Source organism: Xyrauchen texanus, chromosome 34 (assembly GCF_025860055.1).
Source record: "Xyrauchen texanus isolate HMW12.3.18 chromosome 34, RBS_HiC_50CHRs, whole genome shotgun sequence".
NCBI classification, from domain to species: domain Eukaryota; kingdom Metazoa; phylum Chordata; class Actinopteri; order Cypriniformes; family Catostomidae; genus Xyrauchen; species Xyrauchen texanus.
Genome location: NC_068309.1, coordinates 31,221,816 through 31,239,712, shown reverse-complemented (window position 1 = coordinate 31,239,712; position 17,897 = coordinate 31,221,816). Strand labels below are relative to the sequence as shown.

Here is a 17,897-nt window from a genome sequence, read left to right as displayed (position 1 = left end):
CTCCTCAACCCCACAAACAGTACAGTCCCTCAATAGCCAAACTAGGGCTATTTTTCAGATTTTTCCTGGGATTTCTGACAATAATCTACATCTAGGATTTCATTCTATATATATATACACACACACATACTCTTGCAGCCTCTATGTCTGGACTGATATCACAGGAAAGACAAATAAAATTAACACATTCAATATATTGATTTTAAAAACTGTTGGCCGATTAATCAGATATCGGTTTTATTACAACACCCGTGGTTCTCTGTATCGGAAAAATTCAATATTGGTCAACCCCTAATTGACTAGACAGTTGGTAGCTTGTGGAATTCACACAAGGTTGAATTAGCCTAGTGCTTATTTTAATTGGTCAAATCAGGCACAGTCATCGGATAGAGCCATCTCAAAAGGTACATTTGACAACTTCAAAATAAGAATAAAAAAATGGAAAATTTCCTCCACAACATCTATTAACTTTGCTAAAGCTACATAAACGAAACCCACACTGGACCACATAATGCAAATAAACAATTCCTATCAAACAAAAGCAGGCAAATGTGTTTGTCAAGACGTGTAGCCTCAGAGTTGTTTCAGAGGAAGGAGCTCTGCTGCAGAGATTCACAGCCATTTGTAGGTCACCGTACAGCTTTCTCTCTCCTCTCACTCTGTTTGTGTGTATGTGTGTGTGGTATGCAGGCGTGCAATGATTCAGCGCTAATGGGCAGCTTTTCACAGCTGTTCACTCTCACACCAAAATTTTTACACATCTGATGTCAAGAATGTTGTAGAAAACACAGGGTGCAAAATGACACTGGAGAAAGTAAAAAACAAAGAACAATGAGAAGTAGAACTCCATATAGACAAAGAGAACAGTTTTACGGCCTTTTCACTTTGTTCCGTTAAAATTGTGATCAGTTAAATTGGGAATAGTCAATGGGACAGTAGCCAGTCACGGAGTCCTTAAAAGTATGAGATTCAGTGTCTATTCCAGAACAAGGGCTAATAAATGTTTGGAATAACCAAAGTCTTTATAGCAAGTCAGTGCACTCGGTGGCCATCTTTGAAATGCTCTTGGGCCAGCAGGGCAGTTATTTTTTTAAGTAAACAATCGGCATACATTTGCAATTCCTATAAACTTGAATTGAAAAAGAACGAAATCTCGAGATGATGGTGCCATCATCAAGTGTTTATTGGTTAAAATTAGCTTATTTTACTGACCTCATGTGAATTCTACTCGTACAATGAGGCATAGTCACTGATGACACATTTTAATGTCACATTAGTTAAGGTTTTTGTACATGTACATTTGAAACTCCTCGTACATGTACTTCTAAACAACACAGCAGTGTGGTGTGTGTCTGAATGTTCACAAACAGTGTACCGTTGCTCAGCTGTTTCAAACTTCTTTTTACCCCTGAATGAAGAATGAAGAAGAACTTCTCTGGAAGTATATTGAGGCCTTAAGGCAGGACTTCTTTTCTGCATCTGTTGACCATTCCAGTTTCTCTCATTCATTTTAATAGTACTAACCCATCTATTCTAAATAGTCTATTAATTGTCATTTGCATGCTTTTATTAAGGCTTTCAAGGGTGAGTCCTCATTGACTGTGCCTTGTGATCAGTTTCAAGCAGCGTAAAAGAGGAACATGAAAGTTACTATGCAATAGACCTTATTCAAAGCAGCGCCATCTTTGATTATTGACAGGGTTGACAACAAGGCTCTCAGGGCTAGATATACGGTCTCTTCAATGGGTTGAAGAGAGTTTTTTTTTTTTTTTTTTTTAGGTGTTTTTGGATCATGTTGATGAAACATTGAAAAAAAATAATTCTTACAAATTTCAGTAGACAAAAATTCCAGACAACATGATTTGGGGAAAATTAGATATGATCTTTTTGATAGCTTTATACTGTTCATGTCATTGTAGAGACGGTAAGTCTATCCTTCACAGCCTTGTATTCATTCCTGTGAATAAGGTCTATAACCAAAATGGAAGGAGAAATAGCTTAGTAACAATTTTTACTTTTACTTTCAATGCATTTTTCCATACAATTAAAGTAAATAGTGCCTGAGTTTGTCATAAATAAAGACAGAATTTTCATTTTTGGGTGAACTAACCCTTTAAAGCAAACTTCTGGCAGTATTATTGCAGTGAAAGCCAGCTTCAGCTTACATTTGATTAGACAGAGAGGGTAGCACAACTCAAACCACATGCGAGTGACTACAATAAATCTAATTGCTGGAAGGACAAAGGTTTTTGCCGATCAATACGGTACTTTGACACGCAATCTCCTTTCTTGAACTCTTATCTTACCTTTCAGAGTGTCTTGCTCGGCCCTCATGATGTCGATCAGAGAGTTCTCCAGAGAGTGCATGTTGAAGCCATCGAAAGAACGAGGACGATCCTGTGAGGGGTGAAAAGAGACTGAGTGTCACACGACAAGAAAAACAAAACTATGAAATTTTTCATTTCGCACAGCTCTGCAGGAACATCCCTTTCACCTACAATACAGTTCAAGCTGTGGAGCTTCTGTTACTTTCAAAGAACTATATGCTGATCACAAAGTCACAAATGTGCAACAGGAGTTCTAGACCATGATATAAATTCAAATTTCAATAAATACTCGCATAAATAAAATATGTGACGAGTGTAATGGCTGACATGATCTATAAATACAAAGGTCACGAGCTTGCTGAGACAGCGAGAAACAGCTTGAAAAAAAGCTCAACACACTTACCACAGACATTTCACTTGACATTTAACAGTTCCTCCAAGTACCAATAGTTGGGTTACAATGACCAACAAATGACATTCAAGACACAAACTTTTACAACTCTTACCAATAGTGAAGTATTTCAAACATTTCTAAAAGAGACAAGCCCATTGATATCACAGAGAAAAAGCCTGAAATTAAAGGAATGGTTGACGCAAAATAACTTTTCTTCTGGCCATTACGTTGGTGACTTAAGGCACGGTCACACATACATCACAGAGCGAAATGTCACTCGCAACATGCAATTATATCTATGGAAATCCACGCGATAGTGAATTTTGCGCGATGAATTTCCAGTGGCGAAGAATTTCCCCAAGCGGATTTCGCGTGGAGTTCAAGTTTGGTGAACTTTGATTGGCCAATGGGAAGTTGCTTGGTTTGACAGTGACCTCTGTGTGGGCGGTGCTTCGTACTCAGCTACACGGAATATTCACAATGGACAAAGAATATCATTTTGGCAGCGAGTTTCCTTTTAACTTCAGTCTCACGGAGTATGAAGTGCAGCAGTAAAAAGAGGCCGCATGATCATTATATTTTTGCTGGTTTCACACAAGCTCAAAGTCTGTGCATTTAGGCCATCAGTCACCAACATTCTGTCTAACATCATCATTTTTGAGTTGAGAGAAAAGATTCTGAACAGAGAAAGCCATACCAGTTTGGAACAACATTAGGGTGATAAAATGTTGAAGAAATTCAACATTGAACTATTACCAAACTTATTACTGACATTGACAAATTTGCCACAGCTCTCAAAGATGATGCAAGGGCCAAGTACTTTTTAATACACAAATATTACACTTCTTGTTTGTCAATAAGTTAAAAGCATGCAGTTAAACAAGAATATGGGTCATTGTTAGACTTCTGTTGTGAAGAGCCGAACAATCGGCTCGTGCTCAGTCACGATCTGGCATCTGCTGAGATCTTCAGAGAAACACTCATCCCCCTCAGCTTAGAGAGGCTGTGTGCTCACGCAGGGCACTTATGATACAGTACAGGGCTGGCGCACCGATTCAGAACATGAGAGTGGGCCAAAGGCCATCTTCAGAATTACTGCTCACACTGCACTCCGCTGAAAACACTTTGATGAAGAACTAACCTCATAAAAGATGGGAGCCAACAGTGAGTGCATTTACATGCACGATCTTACAATGATTACGCTTCATAACCAGACAACATGGAAGGTTATCTAAATGCTTTAAACAGTGTCAGGGCTCAAGAATAAGTATTTTCTCTGCTGGTCCGATTGGGCAAGTAGTTCAGTAGCTTTGAAAAATACTTCACTGGCACCACCACAAAAACAAAAAAACATTATTTTAGCAACATCGCTTTAAGTGTCAGAAATATAATATAATAATTTCATGTCCAAGGTTTTGATTCTTATAAAAATGTATAGATTTTTTTCTTTTTGTTATGTGAAGGTCACATTAAAATTGAATTGGAAAGGCCTTCAATTCTTTTAAATTTGTTCTATATTACAACTTTTCAAATCACTTTTATGTAAAGATTTTGTTGTTTTACCCTCGTCCCAAACCCAGACTTTCAATATTAAATGTAATTAATCTAAACAAAGAGTGAATAAACAAACCATTTAAAAAAAAACAATTGTGAAAATGATTTTCAAAAAATAATGTCCCACAGTTGTGGTATAATTTATATAATATTGGGCATAATTTCCAATCAAACTGTAATTTTGTCAAATTATGCAAAATGTGAAGACTTTTTAATTGTGTGTTCTTAGGATATATAAAATGTTAGCTATGAAATTAGCCTTACAAAGACAAAGGAGCCTGCCATAGGTTTAAATAATGGTAGAAAAATGCAGTGAGGATGTGAAAAACTTTTTAACGAGACATTCTTTTAACAAATCCAGTGCTAAAAGCTCCTGCAGTTGAAGAAACAGATTTGTCATTGTTATCAGCATATTGTTTTACATGTTAACGCGCTCATTGACAAAACAAGACAAGTTGTAGCCTATTCTATAACCCGCATCTTATTAAAAAGGTGTTAATACGCATTTTCTGCTAATACGAAAGCTATTTTGGGTTTAACTATAATTAGACTGCTCCCACAGCTTGCTGACTCAAAGGCCTTTACCCACCAGGGGTATGTTTTCAGGCCATCATAGTTCAAGCTATATGGAAAAAATGTCTCCCAAGAGCTTTTCAGAAACGGACCTTGATGGAACACCCTGATGCAAGTGATTAAGTGTGGCATGTTACTGCTGTTTCAGGAACAACATTAATCTGAAATGTCATGGCTAAACTAATGAAAATGGGGGGGGACTTGACATTGTGTTTTTTTGTAGCAGCAAAAGGTATTTCAATGCCTTCCACATCAAATCACTGTAAAGCCTATTAATCCAGCCTTTCCACATGGTTGGAGGGCCAGGAGGTATGGAAACTTTCCATGGAGGATTGATATGTAGAAAGAGCTCTTGGTCAGATATATCTGGCATAAAATAAGCATGGCAGTCATGGCCTCTATTTTAGGCCTCTTCCCATTGGAGGATGTTAAATGTGACTTTATTGACAAAATACCATTAAAACTGAAGGACATTGAGGTGACACACAAAATGCACGGGTCTCTAAACAATCCTGAATCACGATCCCAGAGTTACCCAGACCTACCTTTTGGAATTGGAATTGCAATCCACACAAAATAAAATAATTAAATGGATAGACATCCAATCTAGCTGCTATATTACCAAAAAAAAAAAAAAAAAGATTTATCCAAAGATTTAGGCAAAAAGACAGATTTCAGAAAATTATGCTTTTCAACTACATCTGAGAATTCAAAGCTGAAGTGAAATACTAAAGCGCATGTCGACAGTCTACATAACATACAGTTGAAGTCAGATGTTTATATACACCTTAGCCAAATACATTTAAACTCAGTTTTTCAGAATTCCTGACATTTAATCGTAGGAAACATTCCCTGTCTGGGGTCAGTTAGGATCAGTACTTTATTTTAAGAATGTGAAATGTCAGAATAATAATAGAAAGAATGATATATTTCAGCTTTTATTTCTTTCATCACATTCCCAGTGGGTCAGAAGTTTACATACACTTTGTTAGTATTTGGTAGCATTGCCTTCAAATAGTTTAACTTGGGTTAAACATTTTGGGTTGCCTTCCACAAGCTTCTCACATTAAGTTGCTGGAATGTTGGCCAATTTCTCCAGACAGAACTGGTGTAACTAAATCAGGTTTGTAGGCCTCCTTGCTCGCACATGCTTTTTCAGTTCTGCCAGATTGAGGTCAGGACTTGGCCACTCCAATACCTTGACTTTGTTGTCCTTAAGCCATTTTGCCACAACATTGGAGGTATGCTTTGGGCCATTGTCCAGTTGGAAGACCCATTTGCCACCGAGCTTTAACATCCTGGTTGATGTCTTAAATGTTGCTTCAATATATCCACATAGAATCATGTGGAAGGAAATGTATCTATTTTGTGAAGTGCCCCAGTCCCTCCCGCAGCAAAGCACACCCACAACATGGTGGTGACACCCACATGCTTCATGGTTGGGATGGTGTTCTTCAGCTTGCAAGCCTCACCCTTTTTCCTCCAAACATAATGATGGTCATTAAGGCCAAAAAATTTAATTTGTTTCATCAGACCAGAGGAAATTTCTCCATAAAGGAGGAGCTTTGTCCCCATGTGCACTTGCAAACTGTAGTCTGGATTTTTTTATGGCAGTTTTGGAGCATTTGTTTCTTGCTTGCCGAGTAGCCTTTCAGGTTATGTCGATATAAGACTTGATTAACTGTGGATGCAGATACTTGCCTACCTGTTTCCTCCAGCATCTTCAAAATATCCTTTGCTGTTGTTCTGGGATTGATTTGCACTTTTCGCACCAAACCATGTTCATCTCTAGGAGACAGAATGTGTCTCATCTCTGAGCGGTATGATGGCTGCGTGGACCCAAGGTGTTTATATTTGCATATTATTGTTTGTACAGATGAACATGGCAACTTCAGGCATTTGGAAATTTCTACCAAGGATGAACACGAGTTGTGGAGGTCCACAATTTTCTTTCTGATGTCTTGGCTGATTTCTTTTGATTTTCCAATGAGTTTGAAATACCTTAAAATACAGAACTGTGCAAAAGTTTCAGGCACTTGTGAAAAATGTAGCAAAGTAAGGATGTCTTCAAAACTAATGCCATAAATAGTTTTCGTTTATCAATTTAAGTCATACAAAAAGTCCAGTAAACATAAAAAAGCAAAGTTAATATTTGGTGTGACCAACTTTGCCTTCAAAACATCACCAATTCTCCTAGGTACACGTGGACAGTTTCTCTTATTTGTTGGCTGATAGGATGTTCCAAGCTTCTTGGAGAATTCACCACAGTTCTCAATTGCTTCTGTCTTTTCATGAAATCCCAGATTGACTAGATCTTCAGTGGGGGGGATCTGTGGAGGTCATGCCATCTGTTGCAGTGCTCCCTGTTCTTCTATTCTATTTGCAAAAGGAATGTTTGGGAGTCCTAATAACACAACAAAGTTGAAGATATAAATAACTATTTTAAGACAAATGTTGTTTTGTTTTTTTAAAAGATCTCGTGTGTCTAATACTTCTGCACAGTAATGTACGTACAGCCACAGGTTAACCTCCTATTGACTCCAATTAGCCTATCAGAAGCTAATTGGCAAATGGCCTAAAGGCTTGACATCATTTTCTGAGATTTTCCAAGCTACTTAAAGGCACAGTTAACGTAGTGAATATAAACTTCTGACCCACTGGAATTGTGATATAGTCCATTTAAAGTGAAACAATCTGTATGTAAACAATTGTTGGACAAATTATTTATGTCAGTAGATGTTCTAAACGACTTTCCAAAACTATAGTTTGATCAAATGGAATCTGTGGTGTGGTTCAACCTAAGTATATGTAAACTTCTGACTTCAATTGTAGCTTTAACACAAGCTTAACATGAAAATTGTCTCATTTATCCACCATAATTTCATTTCAAACTATTTAATTCCAGACTTCCTTGTGTGGAACACATAAGGAGACATTTTGAAGAATGCATGTATGGGAAAGACCAGCTTGAACAAAGAAAGCATACAGTGGCGGCTGTTAAACCCCAAAAAGGACAAAAATGCACCATAAATGTGGTCCATCTAACTTGTTCACTATATTCATAGTATAGGGGCAATAGTTATTGGAATAAATTGTAAACTTGTGCAATTACGGAGACAGAAAGATACTTTTTGAGTAAGAAATTAGATAAGGGTGCACCATTCCCTTGTAATTTCAATCACATTTAGCATTTCATAACATCAAGTACTCTAAAAACAAATGAATCTCCAATGTGATTGGTTCAGTCCATTACTATGTTTACGTACACACCAGAAAGCAGAATTCTGTTTAACAAGCACTGTTTAAGCCGTGTACCATGTAATCTCATATATATTTGGCTCGGTCAGTAAGCAGTTTTCCCCATAGTATGAGGAAGACTCATTGAATTGACTCATTGAAGACTCAATTCTGTTTTATTCTGTTGCTTAGCTTTATTTAAAGATATTTAGAGTTGCTGCTGTTTGTATAACCTTAACTTTCTATTGCAACCTCCAGCGAATTTGCACCACAATAATGGAGTTTCCCACTTACTTAAAACTCTGGGATTCCCCCAGTGTATTGGCGCATAAACACAAACATGAGGGACAGTCAATATTTTACCATGGTGCGTATAAATGGGTAAAGTTTATGGTGTATGCGATTTTCCCACTGTACTCCTTGAAATGTTGAATTCATTTTGCTGTGTTGACTTGTTGTTGGGCTCCATCCTATGTCATTTGTTCTCCAGTTGGCACATAAGCACTATTCAAAGACCTGTTAGAATGCAGCGTAAGTGTTAACATGACTGTGGCTCAGATGGTAGAGCGGGTCAGCCTCTAATCGCAGGGTTGGTTGTTCGATTCCCGGCCCACATGACTCCACAGGCCGAAGTGTCCATGGGCAAGACAATGAACCCCAAGTTGCTCCCAATGGCAGGCTAGCGCCTTGCATGGCAATTCTGCCGCCATTGGTGTATGAATGGGTCACAGTGTAAAGCGCTTCGAATACCGTTAAATTAAAAAAGCGCTATATAAGTGCAGACCATTTACCAATGTGAGGCCACTTTGAACAATCTTCACATCAAATCTATTTGCCCCACTTAAAAAATAAAATGGGGGCTTTTAACCCCAAATACTATCCTTTTAGTTATTGCACAATTATTTAAAAACTTTGGATTTAGCAATCTCAAACAAAACTGGAAATGGAATGGAAAAAAGTATTTTGTCTAAAAATAAATGTAATAATTGCATAAATCAGTAACATTTTAAAAGTTATTAAAATGTTATATCAAATTACTTCAAAATTAGCCTTTAGACATTACATCTGAATGGGGGGGGGGGTTAACCTACCACAAACTACTTTTCTCTCCATCACACCGCAAAAAGACAACCATGTATAGAGAAACAGTTTGATGCACTATGGTGCTCTGGATGGAAGCCCGTGCTGAGGCAGTCAGCTCATCTCGAGGCCCACGCAATAATAGAAGACTTTAGAGAAGATTACAGAGAGCCAAGATGATGGCTGGAATTTACAAAGCAAAAGATCTGGCAAGTAAAGTGCACAGTGCCCTAAAAACACACCACACACATGATGGTATCGAAAGTGTCAAATGTTACAGAATGAAGCTAGAAAGGTTTGTAAATGGCATAAATGTGAATTAAAAAAAAAAGTAGTGAGAATTATTTGCATGCAGCACAAAACGTCAGACAGAAAAATGTAAAGTGTGTCATATTGGGAAATTGTGCTGTCAAATCCTTGGCTAACACTCGAAAAAGCAGAGCAACAGATTACTATTTGCCATGGGCACCTGTGCCTGTGAAAATAGCCAAACAAAAGCTGGTCTTGCAATAAAACAAACAGCTTTAAAATATCTCCATGTCAGCTTGATCGCTAATTGAGCCTTGGGCGTATAACAGCCCATTTGGGTAAAAAAAAAAAAAAAACGATTTCCCATCAGCCATATTTGTTTTTTGTTTTCTTTAACAATGTCTAAAATAATCTAACCTCGTTAAGATAACCATCTTCGCCTTCATTAATTGCATGTCCCATTTCACATTTTCTCTCAGAGCAACTGCTTAATTACACATCTCGCCAGTGCCTGTTCATGTGTGAGTCTGTCAACGTGTGAGTGTGTGCTTGTGTGTGTTTGTGTCCTCCTCCCCCCTCCGGAGACAGCCTTTGCTTTCACACCAAACATCAGATATTCTTGGCTGAGAGTACACAGAGCCTGTGGAAACTTCCAGCAACATTATGCAGTGCTCGGAATCACATCACGTATTCAACCAGCTGGAGCAAATAGCTGTGAATAAGAGTGGCCTGTTCTCGTCAGTGGAAGCCACAGGTTCCGAGTAATATCGAATACCTTTAGTTAGTTGCCTTCACAGAGAATGTAACGCATCTAAAACACAAAACTTCTGGCTGACCCAAGTTGCCAGAACGGTTGATGACCTTTGTGGCGAAACGGCTAAATAAGAGTATCTCGAAGGCACCTGTTCCCTAGAATCTAACGAGAGTATGGGGGGGCATTTAAATGGAGGTAAAATAAATGCAGGTTGATGGCATATAGAAATGACAGTTTACTAGAGCTGCGTAAAAATATACATTTTTTATGAATTGCGATCAAGCATCCCCATATCGATTCTTAAACCCCAAGATCAATCTATGCACAATCCTCTACATTGCAAGTAAATCACTTGCATATGCGACCAAATCTTGCACTATGAGACTAAAAATGGATGACCATTTTAAAGCTTAAATGTGACCAAAATTATGAAAAATTAATAATGAAACAAAATTTGTCAAATTAATATTTTCATAATGTACAAAGTTAGAAGGTCCTCTGTCTAATTTTAACAGCATTAGCTCAAATAGAATTTCTTTCAAATGTAAGCAAAATAGACATTATAACTGAAATAAACCCAAATGAATCTAATCGAACTGGGAACTTTGTTTCAATGTCCAGCCAAACTGTTTACTGTAACCAAAGTCTTTCTAGCAAGTCAGTCAACTGGCAGCCATCTTTCGAACGGTCCCAAGAAGCTATTTCTAGTCACGACAGTGCAGCTTCTATCTACTTGAATAAGGGAAAGACCGGAATCCACAAAACAGTTGGTCAAGATTACGATCAAAGGGCATACTTCAAATCAATAGTAAAATCAGACAAACTGGGATAATAAATGTTGCTTCTTTACCCCAGTTTAGGCTAAAATAACTAAATTTTCCCAGCTTGTATAGCTAATGTGCATGGGCGTTCTCAAGTTGATAGCCATTGTCTGTATCTAAAAGGTAATTGGTTGTTTTACCTGTAAGGTGGGACTTCCTTTCTATATCCATTGACTGTTGGGTGTTCCAATTTCTACCATTCATTTTAATAGAAGTCTCAGGCTCAATAGTCTCTGCTGTAACAATGCCTGTTATTATTATTACATTATTTGATTTAATCGTGATCATATGGATTAACCTTATTATTGCACACTTCAATTTCAAATCACCTTTTTATTGGCCAAATAACGTAATTTTAAGATAGCATAGAATACGTCAAATCTAAGATCGCAATTATTTGTATGACCATTAATCTTCAGCCAAATTTCATAATTGTGACAGCCCTAAATGTAACACTAAATGTAGAGCTAGCAGAAAGTGCTGGTAAGGTAAAAAGGTATCAACAAACATTTGATTCCCCTAAAAAAATAGAAAGAAGAGGACCAGCAATGCCACTGAATGTACATGAAATGAAGGTTGTCACAACAAAACCATGAGAGACAAGTTACAAGGACTAGGCCACATGCAAATTAAATAGGCCTGCTAAATGCAACCACTTTCACTTCATTCTCAGCTGTTCGTCCTTGGTCTGAAGTATTTTTAATAGGGCTGTCGATCTAAAAAAATGTTTTTTAACAAATGAATCGCAGTTTTCTGCGATTAGTCACGATTAATCATGGTGCACAGTACATAAAAAACAAACATTAAATTAAATTTACTTTATACTTTGTCTCAAACAACATACAAGTATCATTTATTGTAATTACTTAAATATGTACATGTTAAAATGTTCATTTTTATGCAGATAGTTAAATTACACACATTTTTACAGGTATAAAACCTTTGATACAAGTATATGTATACACACCAAAAAAATCTGTGGAAATGCTGTAATTACATTTCAAAAACTTTTGCTGTTTTCCTGTTTAACAATGGGATCAAATGGGAAGATTGAAATCATATCAAGCGTTATTGGTCAAATAAACTTAAGTGTACATTGCCAATGCATAAGACACTATACATACACACCAAATTGAAGGATTAAGTTTAATTTGCTGAAATTCTAAATCTCTAAATTATTGATTTTCTCTAGCTGCCGTGCAGTATCTATCGCGCACACGGGTCTCAAGCGGTTTCGTTTTTTTTTTCATTGGTTCAGATTACAGCGAGTGAGCATTTTCGGACGATGTGAAGATACAGTTCGGCAGCCCATATCTCTCCCACACCTGTGACCTGGCTCACCACCTGCGGGTGAAGACTCCATTCTCAGTACAGTAAATCCGCTCCCGTGTTTATTACAGTATGCCCTAGACATGCGTCTAGTTTAATGGTAAGCGTGCTCCACACAATCAGTTTCTGTGCTAGGATGTGCAGTCGAGCGTGTACCTTCTGGCAATTTATGTATGCCAATTTTAGCCACAGGAAGTGGGGGAAAATATTAAAGAAATTTTATGAAGTGAAAAAAGTATTAATCCTAGTAATTAACGTGTTAAATTTCCCCTGCCCTAATTTTTAATGAAGAATACAACCTTTTATTTTGAAAGGAATACATTATTTAATATACTGCCAATGCGTCCAGCTTTCGGTGTCCTTTATCTTCACCATCATAACCCACCCTCCCTCACATGTAGACACACATGCTCTAAACAAACAGGAGTGGTTCAAGCGCAGCTTATATCACACATAGCCTAGTACTGCTGCTGTAGCAAAAATTAATTGATCCGTATTGGTTGTGACACTAATGTTGCATCACCTTTACAAACCAAGAGATTCAGTCAATCCAACTAGCTCCAGTACTGAAGTCTGACACAAGGCCCTATATATACACACTGAATAAATCAGGTTGGCCCAAATTTTATAATCTGTGCTACTATAATACAATGGCTTATGTAAATGTAATAAAATGCTAAAAGAGGTCAAAAGCTACATGTCAACATTCTAATTATTTGCTTTGGAAGATTAGCATAAAACTATCCAAGACAGCGTAATGCCTGGCAGTACTTCATTTTTTGAGCTGATGTCAGCTACTAAAATCTCACAGAGCTATTTGGTAAGCAAACCAGGCAGGGCGAAGTTAGTCATCAACGCCTCTGGCACATGATGCACTAGGCCCAAGTCATGCAGAATTTGTCGCAATATGCCATGAGAGACCAGCAACAGGCAAATTTGAGCTGTGCAAGAGTGCACAAAAAACAACACACATTATGGAGGTTACTTTTAGTGGTAAAAAACTTTTTTTTTTATGACTGATGCCGATCTAGACAGAAAGTTGGCCAATGGCTGATATAATGCAAACATACACATAAAAATAACAATGATAGCAAATTAGACGTACACAACAGCACTTAAATTAAATGAATACTTGAGCCTTTTGTCACAATTGTTTACTCAAATTTGAAGAATACAAATCTAAATCAGAAAATGAATTTTTCAAGGTTACAGCGAGACACTTACAATGGAAATTAACGGGGACTATTTTTTTATGGTTTAAAAAGGCAGAAATGTGAAGCTAATAATTTTATAAAAACACAAATTCTTCAGGAAAAAAATTCAAGATTATTTGAGCTGTAAAGTTCGTTAATTGTCATACCACGATTAAGCTATTGTAAAATTTGCTTTTCACAGAAAAAGTTAGCAAGCGATTTTACTACACTAAAATCATGTTAACACGTATAATTTTCAAGTCATATGGTTATACTTTTAAAACAGCGAGAATTTTAACGATTACAAATTGGCCACATTCACTTTCCAGAGTTTTAATGAAAAAGAGGGACAAGACAAAATGCCATAGATGCTGTCGATTGAGCTTAACTTAATTGGCTCAAATAATCTCAAAATGGCTGATACACTGCCTGGCCAAAAAAAAAAAAGTTGCTTTTGATTTAAATAAGCAGATACTTTAGAGCCTATGATTGGATCATTATTGCAGTGATTAATTTCTCAGATGGCAACAATTATTTTAACCCAAACTGATGCAGTGTGTAGATTCTCATTTCTTAAACAACCCTGTCGGAAGACGTATACCATGGTCGTTGAAAAGATGTTACTGTGTTTCAGAAGGGGCAAATTATTGGCCTGCATCAAGGAAAGCAAACATCTAAGGAGATTGCTGAAATCACTGGAATAGGGAACTGTCCAACACATTATTAAAAAATGTTTTTTAATTATTATTATAAAAAAAATCTTGAATGATCGTGATCGGAGATCACTAAAACTCTTGAAGTCACATCGTAAAAAAAATTTTTTTTTTTAAATCGACAGTAGAACTCATGGCTATGTTTCATAGTGAAAGTAAGCGCATTTTCATATGCACAATGTGATGAGAATTTACAGGATTGGGATTAAACTGCTATGTGGGCACAAGAAAGCCACTTGTTAGTGAGGCTAATCAGGAAAAAAAACAAATTTGCTAGGGAGCATAACCATTGGACTCTAGAACAATTGAAAACGGTCATGTGGTCAGATGAGTCCAGATTTACCCTATTCCTAAGCGATGGGCACGTCAGGAAGCGCATGAAGCGATGCACCCGTCATACAGAGTGCCGGTTGTACAAGCTTCTGGAGGCAGTGTTATGATCTGCAGTTGCTTCAATTGGTCAGGCCTAGGCTCAGCAATGTTATGTGGCAATAAAATGAAGTCAGCCAACTACCTGAATGTACTGAATGACCAGGTTATCCCATTAATGGATTTTATTTTCCCTAAAGGCACGGGCATATTCCAGGATGAAAGTTTCATCGGGCTCAAATTGACCTTAACCCTATTGAAAGTCTTTGGGATGTGCTGGAGAAGACTTTACGGAATGGTTCAACTCTCCCATTATCAATACAATATCTCGGCCAATAATTATTGCAACTCTGGATGGAAAAAAATTTGTGACGTTTAAAGGTTGTCGAAACAATGCCACAATAAATGTGCGCCGTAATCAAAGCTTAAGGTGGTCAAATGAAATATGCAACTTTTTTTGGGTCTGGCTGTGTATATTGTCAATCGGTAGTTACTATTACCAGGCCAAAATGGAATCTGCAGACTACATTTTGTGCACAGATTTTAAGGGGAATTCTGCAGTAGTAAACTGTGTCAAATAAAGCTTGAATAGTGAATTCAAGAAATTAGCAAGGGGTGGGGAAAGCATTTAACTTTTATGAATGACATTTATTTTGCATATGGGCCTGACCATTTCAATAATTCACATTGTATACGCACCTGGAAAGGGAATACGTTCTCGCTTCTGCTCTCATCCATCCAGGACTTGGGGTTAAAGCCAGGGCTGGTGCGGGAGTACTTCTGCTGGGGAATGTGGTTGTTGGGGAAGGTCTTCTTGAGTGGGGAGATGGAGTTTAGAGGCGCCATGCCACCATTCAGGCCTCTGCGGTACTCGCGGCCCTGGGAGCCACCCCAACCGCCATAACCCCCACCTGGGCTCCAGGAGGTCGAAGAGGGTGAGGGCGAGGGACTCTGGTAGCTGCCCCAGGGTGAGGGAGGCTTGCTCATGTTGTTGGAGAGATGGGGCAGCTGGCCAAAGGGGGCGCTGCGGTGGGGGAACTGCGGCGGGTGGGGGCTGGCCGGGGATCGACGATGCTGCTGGTGCTGGCTGTGAGGGTGCTGGAAATGGGGGTGAGGAGGGGGGTGCTGCGAGATTGGACCAATCTGAGAGGAAAAGTTGCCCCCGAAGCCTGGGCTGGCATGATGTGAGAAATTCTGGAACAGAAGAGGGCCATTGTTAGCCGAGGCTGCCGGGTTGAAGAAACCCATATCCTCGTTGATGATGGTGGAGGGGGTGGGGGGAATAGCAGCCGACCAGTTGTTGAAGCTGGTCAGGGAAGAGGAGGTGCTGGACTGAGCGGCCGTGCCCAGCCCCGAGGGTTCTTGATAGTCAAATGGTGTCATTACGGGGGACTCTAAACGCAGCTTCTCCTTGCCGTTGGTTCCTTCGGACGATCCGCTCTCAACTTTACTCTCTTCAGATCGAGCCTTTTCCAACTCAGAGATGATATTGCTCTCCTGGTGGCCGGGGGAGAGCTGTTGCTTCTCTGGGGTCTCTTGCAGCTCTTGTTGCTGGGATTTGGGCTTCTCCGAGCCCAGAATTTCATCTTGTATGTTGCTGTGAGCGGTGGCCGCTGGGAACAGCCAGGTTGAGCCACTGCTGCTGCCATTCCCAGCCGGGGTGCTGCTTATGAAAGCGCCGGGGCTTGCGGTCGCATTCTGGTGGTGGTGTGGCGGTTGCAGGTGTGGGTGAATTCTTACTGGGAAAGCAGACTTGTTGCCAGTGTTGTTTTGCACCAAGACTCCAAACCCGTAATCCCCCATTTATGTTCTCCAGTTCAACCTGGCTCAAACACAGTTATTCTTGCTTCCAATGTCCTGGAAAAGAACAAAGATCCATGGTTAAACTCAAAAATACACCATGACGCAGTTGCACGGAGCAGAAGCTGAAACAGAATAGTTGACATACTAGAAACACTGAGGACACCCTTTCTTGACAAACTATGTGGCACTACGCCACCAGACGTCAAAAATACTGACTGAACAGAAATGCAACACCAACATGGCCTGGGAATTTCGTATATGGCATGTTCAGGTTTTCAAGTATTAAAATAGATTGGTTATTAAAGATCCCTTAAGTTAAAAAGGTCTCTCTCAGGATCTAATTATAGACTCGTGACGGTCTCTTCAGCTAGCAGCTAACAGGCTACCGGCTTATTCACCAGGAACTGATCAAAGGCTTGAAATCATGCGAAAGGCCGACTCGATCTTGTTAATCTGACACATAAATAATAGAGCCAGCAACCTTACACGATAAAATATCACTTTGGCACCGAATAAACAACATATATGCAAAAAAATCCTCAGAATATTCTTCCTTTTTCAACGAACGTTCTGTCTCGAGCCAAAAAATGATGACGTCTTCTGCTCTCGCGCAACAATTATCGAAAAATCACGAGCTAATATACATAAAACTACAACATACGTCAAATATAAATTACATATCATAACTACGTTCATCAAAATCAATAAGCAAATATCAGTTTTCACCTTATGGGCTGATCCAAGCGATGACTGAGCACAGACACTCGTTCCAGTTATTATCACAGCGAAAAACTAACGCAGAGTCTGAAATAAACTGATGATTTGATATCTTAAACAGGGGCTATTTAATCCGACAGGAGTGTCTATTTTTTCCCTTCCTCGTCTTGACGTGTCCTGCCTTCTCAATGACACAGCCCTGTCTCGCTTTAGCCAGCTGCTAACCTTTAAATCACTCGTTTCAACGGTTTTACGTCATTGACTTTACTATTAAAAGAATAGTTTCGTTACTGGTGAACTGCAATGCGTTCACTCGTCGTTTTCATTGTTAGATTTTTGTTTCTCTGTCTCTTTTTTCACCAGCGCGCTGCTGCTACCGCTGCTGTCCTTCTCTTCTACACGGCAAAATCTACTGAAGCCAAATGACAAGGAGAGCAGTCCACACACACTTCCGGCTAAAGCCCCGCCTCCATGTAACCAAACCCCGCCCCTTAACTCAGACAAGCCGTATGTTCCCCCCACGCCTGGTGGAGACACCGTCGTTCAATTGGTCAGCACTTATATTATTCCCGCCCACTTTTTTCCTAATTTGGATATGCGTCTGCTCTTTAAGGTCATTTAAATAACGAGGCTCCGCCTTTACCCCATATCTCCTCCCAGTAAGGTCATTATAAAAGCCAATCATTATTTTGACATATTTATGCTTACTTTACAATTATTTAGTAAGCATATGTAACAGAATAATGAGTGCTTTAAGTTTATTTAGTTTAAATGTTAACTGATT

The 17,897-nt window shown here is 38.8% G+C and overlaps 1 protein-coding gene across 2 annotated transcripts in view; it reads right to left on the bottom strand.

Moving 5' to 3' along the window:
• Window positions 1-17,511, bottom strand: part of LOC127627700 (cytoplasmic polyadenylation element-binding protein 4-like) — a 44,623-nt gene extending 27,112 nt beyond the window's left edge. For both annotated transcript variants that reach the window (XM_052104202.1, XM_052104203.1), the window contains exons 1-3: window positions 17,123-17,511; window positions 15,293-16,450; window positions 2,307-2,397 (exon numbers count right to left, since the gene is read on the bottom strand). In XM_052104202.1, the coding sequence (XP_051960162.1) occupies window positions 2,307-2,397; window positions 15,293-16,396 (1,195 nt within the window). In that variant the 5' untranslated portion in view covers window positions 16,397-16,450; window positions 17,123-17,511. The remainder of the gene's footprint in view (window positions 1-2,306; window positions 2,398-15,292; window positions 16,451-17,122) is intronic.
• Window positions 17,512-17,897: the final 386 nt, after the last annotated feature.